A 16454-nucleotide genomic window follows, 5' to 3' on the forward strand; every position below is an offset into this window, starting at 1 on the left:
CAAGGTTTCCTCTAAAATACAAATCTGATGATCCCATTTTGATCTCTAGGTAAAACCCTGAGCAAGTATTCTGTGGTTTCTCTCGATCATGTACATTATGACATCTACTAACGCTGTGACCTCCACAAAGCCTCTGCCACATAAATTTATATGGTTTCCCTGTTGCAGAATAGTTTATTGAACTCAAAGAAATGGCTTTGCCGTACTCACTGCATTTGTAAGGCATTGCTCCAGTGTGTCCACCAACTTGTGAACAGTGGATCAAGTCCTCACAACATGCATTACATTTCTGTGGTTTCTCTAGGACATGTGTGTATTTTTTTCAAGCAAAGAAAGTCTTGTTTAAATGCAAAGTACACACTAACTCAGGCATGCAGGCAACCTCAGAGGAGAAAGATGTGCATTTACATGTCTTAGGGACTGGGGTTTTTATACAGCCTTTTGAATATGGGCTGGGATTAGACATGGTACATATGGTGATTGCTTTGGAGTTCTCTCAAGAACAGGGTCTAGGTGACCATGTTGAATCTTGATATTCTTTATCCATCAGAGATATGTTGGTTCATTTATGCTCCACAGGCCTGTTCTTTATCCAGAATATGTTACTCAATTGATTAATGTGACTACACCACTAGAAAATATCATGTTAAAAGTCCCTTTGTGATCACAAAAAAGGTATTCAGGCAATCCAATTTGGGGAAATCTCCCTGCATGCTAGGTAACACCTCAAACATGCAGGACTGTTCGCAACTCTTACTGAAAAAAACCTCACCACCAAGTCAAGCAGGTAGAAGCAAAGGGTAGTTTAATAAAGCAAATTAAACACTGATACAGGGAGTGGAGGCATCCTCCTCTAGAGGTGAGCAGCTGGATATTCTTTCTAGTGAAGAGTGAACAATAAGATGAAACGTCCCCATATTAACTATTTGGTGAAGCCTGACTTTAAGGCAATACTAAACGACTTGTCATATTCAGTGGCATTTGTAAGGTTCTCTCTACTATGGGTTATCTGATGAGCAGTGAGGTGTGAGGCTTGAGTAAAGGCTCTGCCACACTTAGGGCATTTGTAAGGTTTTTCTCCAGTATGAATCCTCCGGTGACATGAAAGGTGAGATTTCTGACGGAACAGTTTGCCACACTCATTACATTTGAAAGATTTTGCTCCAGTATGGATTACCTTATGTGTAGTGACATGTGAAGCTTGAGAAAAGGCTTTGCAACACTCAGGGCATTTGTAAGGTCTCTCTCCAGTGTGTATTACCTGATGCATAGTTAGGGTTGATCTCAAACGAAAGGCTATACCACACTCATTACATTTGTATGGTCTCTCTCCAGTATGGGTGACCTGATGCTTGCTTAGGGTTGATCTCAGAGTGAAGGTTCTGCCACACTGGGTACATTTGTAAAGTCTCTGTCTAGTATGGATTACCTGATGCACAGTTAGGGCTGATCTCAGAGTGAAGGTCCGGCCACACTCATTACACTTATAAGCTCTCTCTCCAGTATGGATTACATGATGGTTGATTAGGCTTGATTTTCTACTAAAGGCTCGGCCACACACATTACATTTGTAAGGTCTCTCTCCACTATGGACGACCTGATGCTTAATTAGGGTTGATCTCAAACTAAACGTTCTGCCACACTCATTACATTTGTAAGGTCTTTTTCCAGTATGGGTTGTCTGATGATTGGTAAGGTGTGAGCCTTGAGTAAAGGCTTTGCCACACTCATTACATTTGAAAGGTTTCTCTCCAGTATGGATTCTACTGTGACTTTTAAGTTGTGAGCTTTGACGGAAGTCTCTGCCACACTTCATACATCTGTAACGCCTTACTCCAGTATGGATTTCCTGATGCTTAGTTAGGGTTGAACTCCAACAAAAGGCTCTGCCACACTCCTTACATTTGTATGGTTTCTCCCCACTATGAATTCTCCGATGGTTTGCAAGGTATGAATTTTTACGGAAGGCTTTCCCACATGTGTCACATTTATATGGTTTCTCTCCAGTATGGATTTTCTGATGTGCAGTGAGGTATGAAGCACGAGCAAAGGCTTTACCACACACACTACATTTGAAAGGTTTCTTTACATCAATTTTCTCAGGAATCCTAAGGTGTGAATGTGTGATAAAACTATTACCACATTCATTCCGTTGATATGGATTATTTCCAGTAGGAATTAACTGTTGGTTTGTTAGACCTGAATGCACAATAAAAGCTTTGCCATACTCATTACATTTGTTTGTTTCTTCTCCAGTATGATTTCTCTGATGGTCAACCGGGCTTGACAGGCTTGAGCTTTGGAAAAAACCTTTACTATGTTCATTACTTCTGAATGGTTTCTCTTCACTATGAGTTCTCTGATGTTTTACAAGTTTGGAACTTTGGGAAAAAGCTTCCTTGCATCCATTACATCTGTAAGGTTTCTCTCCAGTATGGCTCACCTGATGGTCCATTAGGTTTGAAGGCACACTAAAGGCTTTGTTCCACTCATTACATCTGTAATGTTTCTCACCAGTATGAATTCTCTGATTACTTGCAAGGTCTGCATTCTGACTGAAGACGCTGCCACACCCACACTTACATGGTTTCTCTCCAGGATGGATCACCTGCTGTCCAGTCAGGTGTGAGTCTTCAGTAAAGGTCCTGCCGCAGTCGAGACATTGGTAAGTTGCTCCCTCGTGGGCTGTCTGCTCCTGTGTCTCTTTTGAAGGATGCACAACATCACTGCCATATTTTTCATTATTGTTGCTGTGGACACTAGGAGGGATTCTTTGTAGTGGGGAAAATGAGGGAATACTGCTGAGAGACTTCTGCACTTCATTACACTCACCAATTTTCCCTTCAGTTTGAAATACAGACAGTTCATTGTGACAGCTGAGTGCAAGCTGATTGTCAATAGGCTTGGTTCTTTCATCCTTCCTATTAGGTTGACCTCTTCTATCAGGGAGATGGTTTTTACAGATTATAGACATTCTTTTGTGATTTCTTTCTTCATCTTTCCAGTGACACTCAATGTCATGAGGATTTTCCTGGATTTCCCTAAAGTGCAAATCTTTGACTTCATGGTTTACATGTCTCCCCAACATCACTGTCTGGACTATTCCTGAATTACCATCCTCCTTTGGTTGTAAATTCCTGATCACATGTGTAGAAGAAATATCTGTAAGATATAAAGGACCATAGGTATCCCATTACTTACCTTGAAAATTAATGTTTTATGCTCAAAGCATAATATTACACCAAAAGTGATATACTAAACAGATTCTGAAACATCCCAAACAAAATTTGATATTCAAATTTTGGGGAACACTAAAAGGACAGGATGATTCACTAAAGAGTGATCACACATAATTCAACTTTACAGTAACATCTAGATTCAAACACTCTATGAGAGAAACACTCACATTATGCAAACATTTTGCTCTCAAATGGTGTTTTATCCACCCTGACCACAAATCACATGCCAACTTGCAGTCAACATACCACTGTGAGAAAAACGGTTCAATCCTGGACCTACTGAAATACTTTCTTAAGAATGGATTGGATTAAAGATGGCGGCATAAGAGGTGAGACAGAGGCTTCCTCCTAAAACCGCATATAATACGAAAATATAATTAATACAACTAATCCTGAAAGAGCAACAGGAAGAGGACTGCGCCAGACTGCATACTCCTGGAGAAAAGAGCAGACCTCACAGAACAGGGTAACGTACCAGAGCTGTGGCCCGGTGGGATTCAAGCCCTACCCTCACCCCAGCTCACTGGCAGGAGGAAGAGAAACGGAGTAGGGAGGGAGTGGAGGCCTGGGACTGCTGAACACCTAAGTCCGGAGATATGCTCTGGGAGCAAAAACCTACATTTCATGGTGCTTGCATGATTCTCTTGTGATTAAGGGGTTGGAAAGCTAAGACAGGCATAATTCCTGGATAGACTGAGATTCCAGCCGCTTGTGGAAAGCAGGGATCCATATCTGGCTGCTCTGTGACAAAAGAAAGGTAGGCAGTCTGACAGACTTCCTAACAAGAACCCTTTAGCAGGAGGGCTGCTAAAGGGGCAAGGATTGCGCAGAGCTTACTGCTCAGGAGAAAGGACAGGTAGACAAAATTGTCCAGGTGCACTCTGCCCAGCAGGATGAGAACTTTCACAATCTTCAGGCGCTCCAGCTCCCTGGCTGGCTACACAGCTCCAAGGACCCCCTCCGTGATAGGCAGCCTACTGCGCCTTTCTCCCAGCCAGCGACACCTGGCTCGCAAACCGGCAAACCCTACCCTGGCGTTAAGCCAGCCAGAGGGAAGACCTGTCTACAGCAACTACAAACGCAAATCATAGAGGCTTATAAATACTGTGTGCTCGGGCCACTGGTTCAGGCAGTGGAAGCAGGCATAGCAGCCGGGAAGCAGGAAACAGCTCTTTCCTCCCCCCAAGCACCAACACCGCTCCCCTGTGACCCCCAACATTGCTTCAGGGGCTGAGCAGCTCCAGAGAGTAGAGCTTCTGGACACTAGAGGGCGCCATATAGAAATATGAAACGCCAAAGGAACCCAGTTCAGAGTAAAATAATTAATACAACTCCTGAGAAAGATTTAAATGACATCTACCTCATGAATCTTCCTGAAAGGGAGTTCAAAATAAAAATAATTATATGCTCATTGAGGAACAGAAAGATATTCAACAACTCAGGAATGAATTCCAGTGGGAGATCCAAACGTTGAAGAGCAAATGGAGGGTATTAAAAGCAGACTGGATATGGTGGAGAAGACAATAAATGAAATACCACCAGAGAAGAGGAATACAAAGAAGCTGAGGCACAGAGAGAAAAAAGGACCTCTTAAGAATGAAAGAATATTGAGAGAACTGTGTGACCCATCCAAACGGAACAATATTTGCATTATAGGGGTACCAGAAGAAAAGAGAGAGAAAAAGGGATAGAAAGTGTCTTTGAGGAGGTAATTGCTGAAAACTTACCTAATCTGGGGAAGGAGATAGTCTCACACGCCATGGAGGTGCACAGATCCCCCAACACAAGGGACCCAAGAAGGACAACACCAAGACATATAGTAATTAAAATGGCAAATATCAAGGAAAAGGACAGACTATTAAAAGCAGCCAGAGAGAGAAATAAGATCACATACAAAGGAAAGCCCATCAGGCTAACATCAGACTTCTCAGCAGAAACCTTACAGGCCAGAAGGGAGTGGCATGATGTATTTAATGCCAGGAAGCAGAAGGGCCTGGAACCAAGATTACCTTATCCAGCAAGATTATCATTTAAATTTGAAGGAGGGATTAAACAATTTCCAGATAAGCAAAAGCTCAGAGAATTTACCTCCCACAAACCATCTCCACAGTGTATTTTGAAGGGCCTGCTATAGATGGAAGTATACCTAAAACCACAGTAACGAAAGTAGAACAGCTAATTACAAAGCAAATGCAAAATTAAATTAACTATCCCCAAAGTCACACAAGGGACAGACAAAGAGTACAGAATATGAAACCTAATATATAAAGAATGGAGGAGGACGAAAAAGGAGGAGAAAAAGCAAAGAACCTTTAAATTGTGTTTGTGATAGCATATTAAGTGACTAGAGTTAGACACTTAGATAGTAAGGAAGTTAATCTGGAACCTTTGGTAACCACGAATCTAAAGCCTGCGATGGCATTATAAGTACATACCTATGGATAATCACCCTAAATGTAAATGGACTGAATGCATCAATCAAAAGACACAGAGTCACTGAATGGATAAAATAACAAGACCCATCTATATGCTGCCTACAAAAGACTCACGTTAAACCCAAAGACATGCACAGACTAAAAGGTGAAGGGATGGAAAAAGATGTTTCATGCAACTAATAGGGAAAAAAAGCAGGCGTTGCAATATTAGTATCAGACAAAACAGACCTCAAAACAAAGTCACAAGACACAAAGAAGGCTTTACATAATGACAAAAGGGCAATCCAACAAGAAGATACAACTGTTATAAATACCTATGAGCCCAACACAGGAGCACCTACATATGTGAAACAAATACTAACAGAATTAAAAGGGGAAATACAATTCACTGCATTCATTCTAGGAACTTCAACACTCCACTCACTCTAAAGGACAGATCAGACAGAAAATAAGTAAGGAGACAGAGGCACTGAACAACACATTAGAACAGATGGACCTAACAGACATCTACAGAACTCGACAACCAAAAGCACCAGAAAACATTCTTCTCAAGTGCACAGGGAACATTTTCAAGAATAGATCATATACAAGGCCACAAAAAGAGCCTCGGTAAATTTAAAAAGATTGAAATTGTACCAACCAGTTTCTCAGACCACAAAGGTATGAAAACTAGAAATAAATTATGCAATGAAAATGAAAAAATCCCACAAACACATGGAGGCTTCACAACATGCTAATAACCAGTGGATCAATGATCAAATAGAAACAGAGATCAAGCCATATACGGAGATAAATGACAACAATAATTCAACACCACAAAATATGTGGGACGCAGCCAAGGCCGTGCTAAGAGGGAAGTATATTGCAGCACAGGCCTGCCTCAGGAAAGAACAATCCCAAATGAACAGTCTAAACTCACAATTAACAAAACTAGAAAAAGAACAAATGAGGCCCAAAGTCAGTAGAAAGGGAGGGACATAATAAAGAAAGTTGAGAAGAATAAAACAATAGAAAGAATCAATGAAAGCAAAAGCTGGATCTTCAAGAAAATAAACAAAATAGATAAACCCCAAGGCAGACTTATCAAGAAAAAGAGTCTACTCACATAAACAGAATCAGAAATGAGAAAGGAAAAATCACTACAGACACCACAGAAATACAAACAATTATTAGAGAATACTATGAAAAATTATATGCTAACAAAGTGGATAACCTAGAAGAAATGGACAACTTTCTAGAAAAACACAGCCTTTCAAGGCTGACCCAGAAACAGAAAATCTGAACAGACCATTTAATTACCAGGAACAAAACTGAACTGGTAACCTACCTAAGAACAAAATTCCTGGACTAGATGGCTTCACTGCTGAATTTTATCAAACATTTGGTGAAGACCTAATACCCATCCTTCTTAGAGTTTTCCAAAGAGTAGAAGAAGAGGGAATACTTCCAAACTCATTCTATGAGGCCAGCGTCACTGTAATACCAAAACTAGGCAAAAACACCACACACAAAAAAATTACAGACCAATATCCCTGATGAACATAGATGCAAAAATACTCAACAAAATATTAGCAAACCGAATTCACAATTCTATCCAAAAGATCATCCATCATGATCAAGTAGGATTTATGCCAGGGATGCAAGGATGGTACAACATTCGAAATCCATCAACATCAACCACCACATCAACAAAAACAAGGACAAAAACCACATGGTCATCTCCATAGATGCTGAAAAAGTATTGGACAAAATTCGACATCCATTCATGATAAAAACTCCTAACAAAATGGGTATAGAGGGCAAGTACCTCAACATAATAAAGACCATATATGACAAACCTACAGCCAACATCATATTTAACAACGAGAGGCTGAAAGCCTTTCCTTTGAGCTCGGGAACAAGACAAGGATGCCCACTCTCCCCACTTCTATTCAACGTAGTACTGGAGGTCCTAGCCACGGCAACCAGACAACACAAAGAGATAAAAGGCATCCACATTGGTGAAGAAGAAGTTAAACTGTCTCTGTTTGCAGATGACATGATATTGCACATAAAAAAACCCTAAAGACTCCACTCCGAAACTACTAGATCTAATATCTGAATTCAGCAAAGGTGTGGAATACAAAATTAACACACAGAACCTGTGGCATTCCGATACACTAACAATGAACTAGCACAAAGAGGAATCAGGAAAACAATTCCATTCACAGTTGCATCAAAAATAATAAAATACCTAGGAATAAACCTAACCAAGGAAGTGAAAGACCTATACTCTGAAAACTACAAGACACTCATAAGAGAAATTAAAGAAGATACCAATAAATGGAAACACATCCCAAGCTCATGGATAGGAAGAATTCATATTGTCAAAATGGCCATCCTGCCTAAAGCAATCAATGCAAATCCTATCAAAATACCAACATCACAGCAGCCCAGTTTGAAAAAGACAGATGCACCTCCATGTTTATCGCAGCACTATTTACAATAGCCAAAAAATGGAAGCAACCTAAGTGTCCATCAGTAGATGAATGGATAAAGAAGATGTGGTACATACACACAATGGAATACTATTCAGCCATGAGAAAGAAACAAATCCTAACATTTTCAACAACATGGGTGGAGCTGGAGGGCATTATGCTCAGTGAAATAAGCCAGGCAGAGGAAGACAAGTGCCAAATGATTTCCCTCATTTGTGGAGTGTAACAATGAAGCAAAACTGAAGGAACAAAACAGCAGTGGACTCGAGACTCCAAGAAGGAACTAGTGGTTACCAAAGGGGAGAAGTGTGGGAGGGCAGGTGGGGCGGGAAGGAGAAGGGGATTGAGGGGTATTATGATTAGTACACATAGTGCGGGGGATCACGGGGAGAACAGTGTAGCACAGAGAATACAAATAGTGACTATGTGTAGATTAATGACACCAAAATAAAAAAATTAATTTAAAAAAAAGTGACAATGGCATCTTACTACACTGATGGAGAGTGACTGCCTTGGGGTATGGGGGGGGGACTTTATAATATGGGTTAATGTAGTGACCACATTTTTTCCTGTGAAACCTTCATAAGAGTGTATATCAATAATACCTTTAAAAAAAGGTCTAAAAAACAAAAAAATGACTGCCCACCCAGGCAGTACAGGTTACAAAAGATTACAACAAATACCACCAGTTTAGAAAGAAATAACTTGAAGGGAAGAAATACAAGAGTTGAGCTGAGTCAGTAACAATTACTCAGCCATCCCTCCTACGAATGGTTTCTGAGACATCACCCCTGTGCACACCCAATTACATCGTCTCGAGAAAGTTGTTCAGTGGCTAAAAAGGGAGCATTTTTCAGGCAGAGAAAGACATGTGCCAAATGATTTCCCTCATTTGTCAAGTATCACAACAAAGCAAAACTGAAGGAACTAAATAGCAGCAAGACTCAGACTCCAAGAAGGGACTAGCGGTTACCAAAGGGGAGAAGTGTGGGAGGGCAGGTGGGCAGGGAGGGAGACGGGGATTGAGGGGTATTTATGCTTACTGCACATGGTGTGGGGGGTCACGGGGAGAACAGTGTAGCACAGAGAAGGGAAACAGTGGATCTGTGGCATCTTGCTGCACTGATGGACAGTGACTGCACTGGGGTGTGGGTGGGGACCTGGTAACATGGGTAAATGTAGTAACCACGTTTTTTCCTTCGTAAGAGTGTATATCAATAATACCTTAATAAAAAAATTTTTAAAGGGGGGAGCATTTTTATAGTGTGTTTACTGCACTGTTGAGGAGAGAGGGTAAAAGAAGTGCTGTGGAAAGTGGGAGCTCAGGAGTACAGACTTAATGAGTTAGGAAGCGACAGTGTATTTCATCCCGATCAAGCTCCCACGTGAGGACAGGTCTGCACTGGGCAGGGCAGGAGAGGAGCAGAGGGCCAAGGGGCAAGGGGAGCAGAGTTTCTGCTCGCACATCTGTACAAATGTAATTATACAAGGGCAACTAAAATACCATTCTTTTTAGAAGAGAAATGTTTTAAAAAGTAGAATACTACACCATCTGACTTTTGGAATTATAAGCATGGGAAAAGATGGAAGAGATTTAAAAGGGACAATATGTGATGTTGCACAGAGAAAGATTTTGTCTATTGCAACTTTTGCTATAAAATTTTTAAAGATTAATATCCCATGAACTCCACTTCTAAGAATATATTCAGGAGAAACATATAGAGATATTCCAGGAGATATGGGCAATATTTTCAGCAGGACTGGGGAAGAAAAACCAAGAAATGCCCATCAAAAATGATGGATGAGTTTATTCTACACACACACACTCATAGACAATAAAATCTTGCAACCAGTAAAACAAAGTAGGGAGACGGGTTCTGAATGCTCATCTCCTGGCTTGGTGGGCAGTTTATTTGGGAAGCAAAGCTAGTATGAGGTTTTTTTACAAGACAGAGCATTTCAAGGATGCAATCAAATTAGTTCAAAAAGGAATCTCACTTCAACACAAATTACACAATTTAGTTTTTTAAAAGAAGCTTAAATTTCACATATAAATGTGATAGGGGTAGATCCCTTGTTTTTTGTTAAAAACATAGTGTCCTTTTTGCTGGGCTTCCATAAATACTTAAACTCATATCCCTAAGTCTTTTAACACAATCTCTTTAATAAAAAAGACAGGGCCATCAGGAAAGGAGAGCAGTAAACCCCAGGCACTCAGAACCCATGGAGACACTAAATAAATTAACAATAATATACACAGAAAAAATTATTTTGGAATCTACATAAAACTAGTCCAAAAGCTGCAGCTCTCAAATGACTATCCCCAAAACAGTGAGACAAAAAAATGTATGAAAGTTCACAACAGTTGGCAGTAAATCAAGTGCTGGTACCCTGAAAAGACTGAAAAAATTGAGAAACCCATAGCAAGATTAATGAGAAAACCCAAGAGAATACTCAACTATGTCTGATGGATGATGTAAAAATCAACAACAGAACAACTGTAAACCATCTGTAACTGCACATAAAAAGGACTGTACAGCATGACCAGAGGGCATATATTCCTGGCAAGCAAAGATGGTTTAACATGACAATCATTCCACATAATACTCCCTCCCTATGAACAGAATGAGTAAAACACCCCCATGATCATTCATTTAAATTCATGAATAAGTCAACAGATAATCCTTTTGATGAAAACCCGCAGTCAACTAAGAACAGAAAAAAAAAACCTTGACATAATAAGCCACACATAAAGAGCTTGCAGCTAACGTCATACTAAATGATGATGGAATGAAAACTTCTCTCTAACAGCAGGAACAAGCCTGTGCTGCCTGCCCTATTTCTAGAAAACGGTACCACAAGTCCTAGCCACAAGAAACAATCAAGATAAAGAAACAAAAGATAATCAACTAGAAAGAAGAGAAGCAAATTATGTCTGTTCACAGCTGACATGACTGGAAACAGAAAACCCTGAAGATTGCACACCAAAAAAACAAAAAAAAAAGAGAAAAAAACCCTGCAGAAAGTATTGGACGAGTTAAAAAAAGCTCAAGATATAAACACGGAAAAATAAATTGTTTCTATATATCCAAAAGGAAATGAAATAATTCCATTTCCAGTAGCACTGAAAAGGCTAAAACAGTTTGGCATAACCTTAGCCGAAGAACGGAAGAGCTGTACACTGTAAACTGAAAAGATGACTGAAAGCAATTAGAGACACAAATATGCAAACACATCCCAAGTTCACGGATGGAAGACTCAAAATTGTCTAGACATCACACTACCTAAAAAACTGACAGATACAGGGCAATCCCGGCGAAGTCCCAACAGCATCTTTTGAAGAAATCCATCCATCCATCTCGATTTGTATGAAATTTCAAGGGCCGCTGAACAGCAAACACAACCTTGAAAAGAACAAAGTTGGAGTCCTCATACTTCCTTAGTTCCAAACGTATTAAAAAACTGTATCAAAACAACATGGTACTAGTATAAAGACAATATACAGAGACAGTGGAACAGAACAGACACATCAGAAACACACTCTTGTACGTGTGGTAAATCGATGTCCCCAAAGCTGTGAAGGGCACTCAAAGGGGGAAAAACAGGCTATTCCACAAAGGTGCTGTGAACACTGTATATCCACATGCAAAAGAATGAAGTTATAGTATTACCTCATACCATATACAAAAATTAACTCAAAATGTTGTCAACTTCCTAGACTGAAGAGCTAAAAATATAAAATTCCTGAAGAAAATGGGAAAAGCTTCATATTGGACTCAGCAAAGATTTGTCAAATACACAAAGCACAGCCAACAAAGGAAAACCATGTAAGTGGAACTACAACAAAATCAGAAAGTGAAGCACATAAAAGGACACAATAGAGTTAAATAAGGGTAATATATGGGATGGGAGAAAAATTTTACAAATCACGTGCGGGGTAATATTGAGAACATATAAGAATGCTGAAACGGTCTGGTCTCTCCTCCATGGGCGGGGGGTTCCCACACCAACAAGCAGTGCTCCGGCACCCCCTGGGTGTCCTACACTTCAGCGCAATCTGGACACTACCTGGAGACAGTGTCAGATACGACAAGTTAAGCAAAGGCTTAGTCGTAAACGGCTGCCCCGGACCCAGGCCACCTTCCAATTCCAATCACATCTAAGTGTCACTCCTGGACTTCTGACCAAATAGCTGTACAGTACAGGTTGAAATGAACCTCTTCCTTTGGTTCAATTATTTCTTAGAATTCACAGAAATGTTTTACTTACTAAATTACCAGTCCCTCAGGGAAGTCCAGAAAGGCCAGATGTAAGAGACACATAGGGCACAAGAGGGGCAAAGGCTGTGGGGCACCCGCGACCTCTCCCCGCGCACCCCGCTCCCTGACCTCCACGTGCTGATCGATGCACAATCTCTCCAAAGTGTCCGTCTGGGTCTTCATGGGGGCTTCATTATACAGGCGTAACGAATTGAATCGTTGGCCATTGTTGACTGGACTCAAGGTCCAGCCTCTCTCTCTCTTCCCGGGAAGTCATGGGGTGGGACCAGAGGACAACTGTACCCACAGGGTGAGGTTCCCTGGCAAGCAGCCCATCATCCTTAAGAGATTTCCAAAAATGCACCTCATTCCCAAACTCAGATGTGTCTGAGGGGCTTGTTGTGACTAAGACACCCGTTTCACCTTCACGACGGGAAGAATCTCAGCAACTGAGGACAAGCGACCAAACACATCAACAAAAGACGCTCCCACTGGCGTCATCGTTCAGGAAGTGACACGGGTTTTAGGAGTTTTGAGTGGAAAGGTGATGGGCACCGAATACATATTTCCGATTATAAATCACAACACCACAGACTCCTACAACTCAGTCAAAACAAACCCCAATGATTCTAATTAAAAGACAAAGGACCTATAGACATTTCTCTACACAGGACTTACAGACAGCAAACATACATAGGAAAGGACGTTCAGTATCACCAGCCAGCAGAGAAATGTAAGTGCTATAGCCACAAGGAAACCTCTCATTTCACACGTATGAGGATGGTCACTACTTTAAATAAAAAAACAGGAAGAAATACTGAGAAGGATGTCAAAAAATAGGAATTCTTAAAAGAAAGGGGACATTACGATTAGCATGTATAGTGTTGGGGCGGGGGCACAGGGAGGGCTGTGCAACACAGGGAAGACAAGTAGTGATTCTACAGCATCTTACTACGCTGATGGACAGTGACTGTGAAGGGGCATGTGGGGGGACTTGGTGAAGGGGGGAGCCTAGTAAACATAATGTTCTTCATGTAATTGTAGATTAATGATACCAAAATTTAAAAAAATTTTTTTAATAGGAATTCTTCTTTAATCTGGAAAGAAAAGTAAAATGCAGCTGCAATGGGAAGCAGTAGAGCAGTTCCTTGAAAACTAAAAATGGAATTTGCATATGCAATTAAGGAAGTACCTGCGGATCCCCCTAAATTCACATGCTGTGATCAAACGTCCAGTCTGGAGGTGGGCCATCTGGGAGGTGAGGAGGCGTGAGGGTGGAGTCCCCACAGATGGCAGCAGTGCCGTCACAGCGAGGGGGCGGAGCACCAGCCCTGTCTCTCTCTCTCTGTCCCCCGAGAAGACACGAGGAGTCAGCAGCCCCAATCAGGAGGTGGATCCTCCTCTGACCCTGCTGGCACCCTATCTTGGATTTCCCATCCCCAGAATGGTGAGAAACAAATGTGACAAATGTCCTAAGCCACCCAGTTTTCGGTATTTTGCTGTAACATTATGAACTGACTTAAGACAGAAATTGGTACCGAGGAGTGGGTGCTGCTCTAAGAAATACTGAAAATGTGCAAGCTGCTTTAAACGGGGTCATCGGCCAAGACTGGACGTTTTGAGGTGCATGCTTTACGGTGAGGCCTATGAAGGCGAAGGCAAAGTCAAATGTGATTCAGGAGATGGCTCAGAGAGGAAAGGAGAGAGGTGTGGAGAAAGCAAAGCAGCCCTCTTCTTAGAGAGAACGTATCTAATCGTGTATCAAATGGTGTTAATCCGGTAAAGTCCATTCTGATGGACTCACAGAAGGAAGTGAGAAGTATTTTATTGTACAAGGCAGAAAAGGCAAGCCTTGCTACATAGTAGCAAAGAACCCGGCTGACTCGTGTTCATGTTCTAGAGTTCTGAAAAAGACAGAAGTTTTAAGCAATGAAATGGCATATTTAGCTGAGGAGATTTCTAAGCCAAGGGTTTTAGTACAGGTTGGTTTCTCCAACTGCTCGTGCTTAAATGTGATGAGGGAAATAACTTGAAGACAGTTATGAAGCAAACAGCAACATCAAGATTTGGAAATCCTCAGCCTAACGTATCGCAAAAACATGAGGACGCATGTGCAGAACACTAAGGCGGTGGCCAAGGTACTGCTTGGTTACTAGGGGTTTGAACTACAGGCCTCAATAAACTACATCAGAAGGAAAACTGTCAGTTGAAACTAAAGGGAAAGGGGAGAGGAAAAAAAGACTGAACTTTACAAGAAGGGACCACTGAGATACTTGCCCGCAAACTTGCTCTCTTCAACAGCACAAAGAATGACCCAAAAGGCAAGTCAGCGGCCATCAGGGCTTCCTGGCCAGTTTCAAAGTGCAGGGCACTGCCTCACACTCAACACGCCAGATGCCTCCCCAAAGAACTGTGGGCTTTCATCCCCAACCCAGGAGAACCCAGGGTGGGGCAGAACCCCAGACACACTGGGTCCGGAAGTAGGTCTGCTGTCCAGCAGGTCTGCAGGGCAGAACACGAAGTAAAAAGGATTGTTCTCTAGCCTTAAACCTCACGGACTTTTCCATGCTGGGTTCGGACCTGCCTGGGGGCCATAAATGCGTCCTTCTTCTCTGCTTCTCCCTCGTCCAACAGGAATACCTATCCTCTGCCTCTTCAACCCCTGGGTTTTGGAAAGCAGATAATTTCTTCATTTTCCAAGTTCACACCTTCCATGGACTTTACCACAGGATGAATCAGTTTATGAGGAAGGGAATGGGACGTGCTGTGGCATTTTTAGAATCCTAGCTCCAGGCTCAGGTGAGGAGAGAAGGACACTTCAGATACGTCTAGAAACCTACTGCACAAACCCCTCCAACCACCTGCCTCCTGAATGCACAGGGAACAGAACAGTGAGACATCTGGTCTCTTCCAAGAACTGCTGAATGGAAAGCAGAGAGGCGGCAAACAGGAAAGCGGCTACTAGAAAGCACAGCACAGAGCTTTATACGTATTTATCTCAGCCGTGTCATCTGGAAAAGGAGTGAAGTGAAGGTGCAGACGCCACATTACGAAGCTCTCCATGTCTGACTGAAGGGGCTTTGGCCTCAGTAGCACACTGCGAGGGTTCCTTGGGGGCAAACCAGAGAAAAGGCAGAGATACCCAACCCCCACTTCTGCAGGAACGCCATCCTCACCCAGGGACACCAGGTTCCTGTAGTTCTCCTGCATCACGTCCCAGTATAAGGCCCGCTGAGCAGGGTCCAGGCATTCCCACTCCTCCTGGGAGAATCTGATGGCCACATCCCTGAAGGTCAACCGTCCCTGAAATGAAAACACATTTGATGAAGGAGCATGAGGGGAGATCCTCACACGAAATGAGGAGACAGAGGTGTCGGGGGAGATGTGGATGAACTGTACATTCTGACAGATCCACATGTAGGAATTCTGAGTAAGTTATGTGGCTCTAACATTAATATCTTATGCTTTTCCATAAGAGGCCACGATGTGCTCTAAATCTGTGCACTTCTCAATCGGGTGGACCACACACTGAACACAGAAATACAAATGAAGCACTGGATGCTCTATAGAGAAGTGTAAAGGCATGTTCTGCATAATGAGTGGTGTCCCATATGTAGACGAAGTAAAGCAGGGAACGTTTAAAGAAAAGAAGGAACCTAAACTGAACATTGTGAGGACAGCAAGAGCAGTGGCTTAAGGCTTTAACGCTTCTATCATGCTGGGTGCTACTCAATGCTTTACATGTACTAACATGTTATCAGCATTAATAGTTCATCTGAGGAAGTTCTCTGCCCATCTCATGTTACACAGGTAAAACTGTGTCATAGACACTGTAGGAAACTGGCCTCTGGTCCAACAGCTAAGAAACAACACAGCAAGCGCCTGAACTCAGGCGGTCGACCTTTACATTTAAACAGAAAGAATCCAACAGCTAAGTAACAGAGCACTCAAGTACCCGGACAGAGGGTCCTCTGCCAGGACACTGGAAATAACGCCAAGGTTAACTACATGGGACTGCAGAAAAGGAAATTATGCGCACACACG

The 16454-nt window shown here is 42.0% G+C and overlaps 2 protein-coding genes across 4 annotated transcripts in view; both read right to left on the bottom strand.

Moving 5' to 3' along the window:
• Positions 1-16454, bottom strand: part of LOC130678807 (zinc finger protein 493-like) — a 170701-nt gene that overhangs the window by 21570 nt on the left and 132677 nt on the right. The gene's annotated exons all lie outside the window — the stretch shown is intronic.
• Positions 789-16454, bottom strand: part of LOC130682240 (zinc finger protein 665-like) — a 148855-nt gene continuing 133189 nt past the window's right edge. Inside the window, exons 3-4 of the mRNA XM_057496384.1 lie at positions 15587-15713; positions 789-3162 (exon numbers count right to left, since the gene is read on the bottom strand). Coding sequence (XP_057352367.1) covers positions 923-3162; positions 15587-15620 — 2274 coding nt within the window. The 5' untranslated portion in view covers positions 15621-15713 and the 3' untranslated portion in view covers positions 789-922. The remainder of the gene's footprint in view (positions 3163-15586; positions 15714-16454) is intronic.

This window comes from Manis pentadactyla (assembly GCF_030020395.1).
Source record: "Manis pentadactyla isolate mManPen7 chromosome 15 unlocalized genomic scaffold, mManPen7.hap1 SUPER_15_unloc_1, whole genome shotgun sequence".
NCBI lineage: Eukaryota > Metazoa > Chordata > Mammalia > Pholidota > Manidae > Manis > Manis pentadactyla.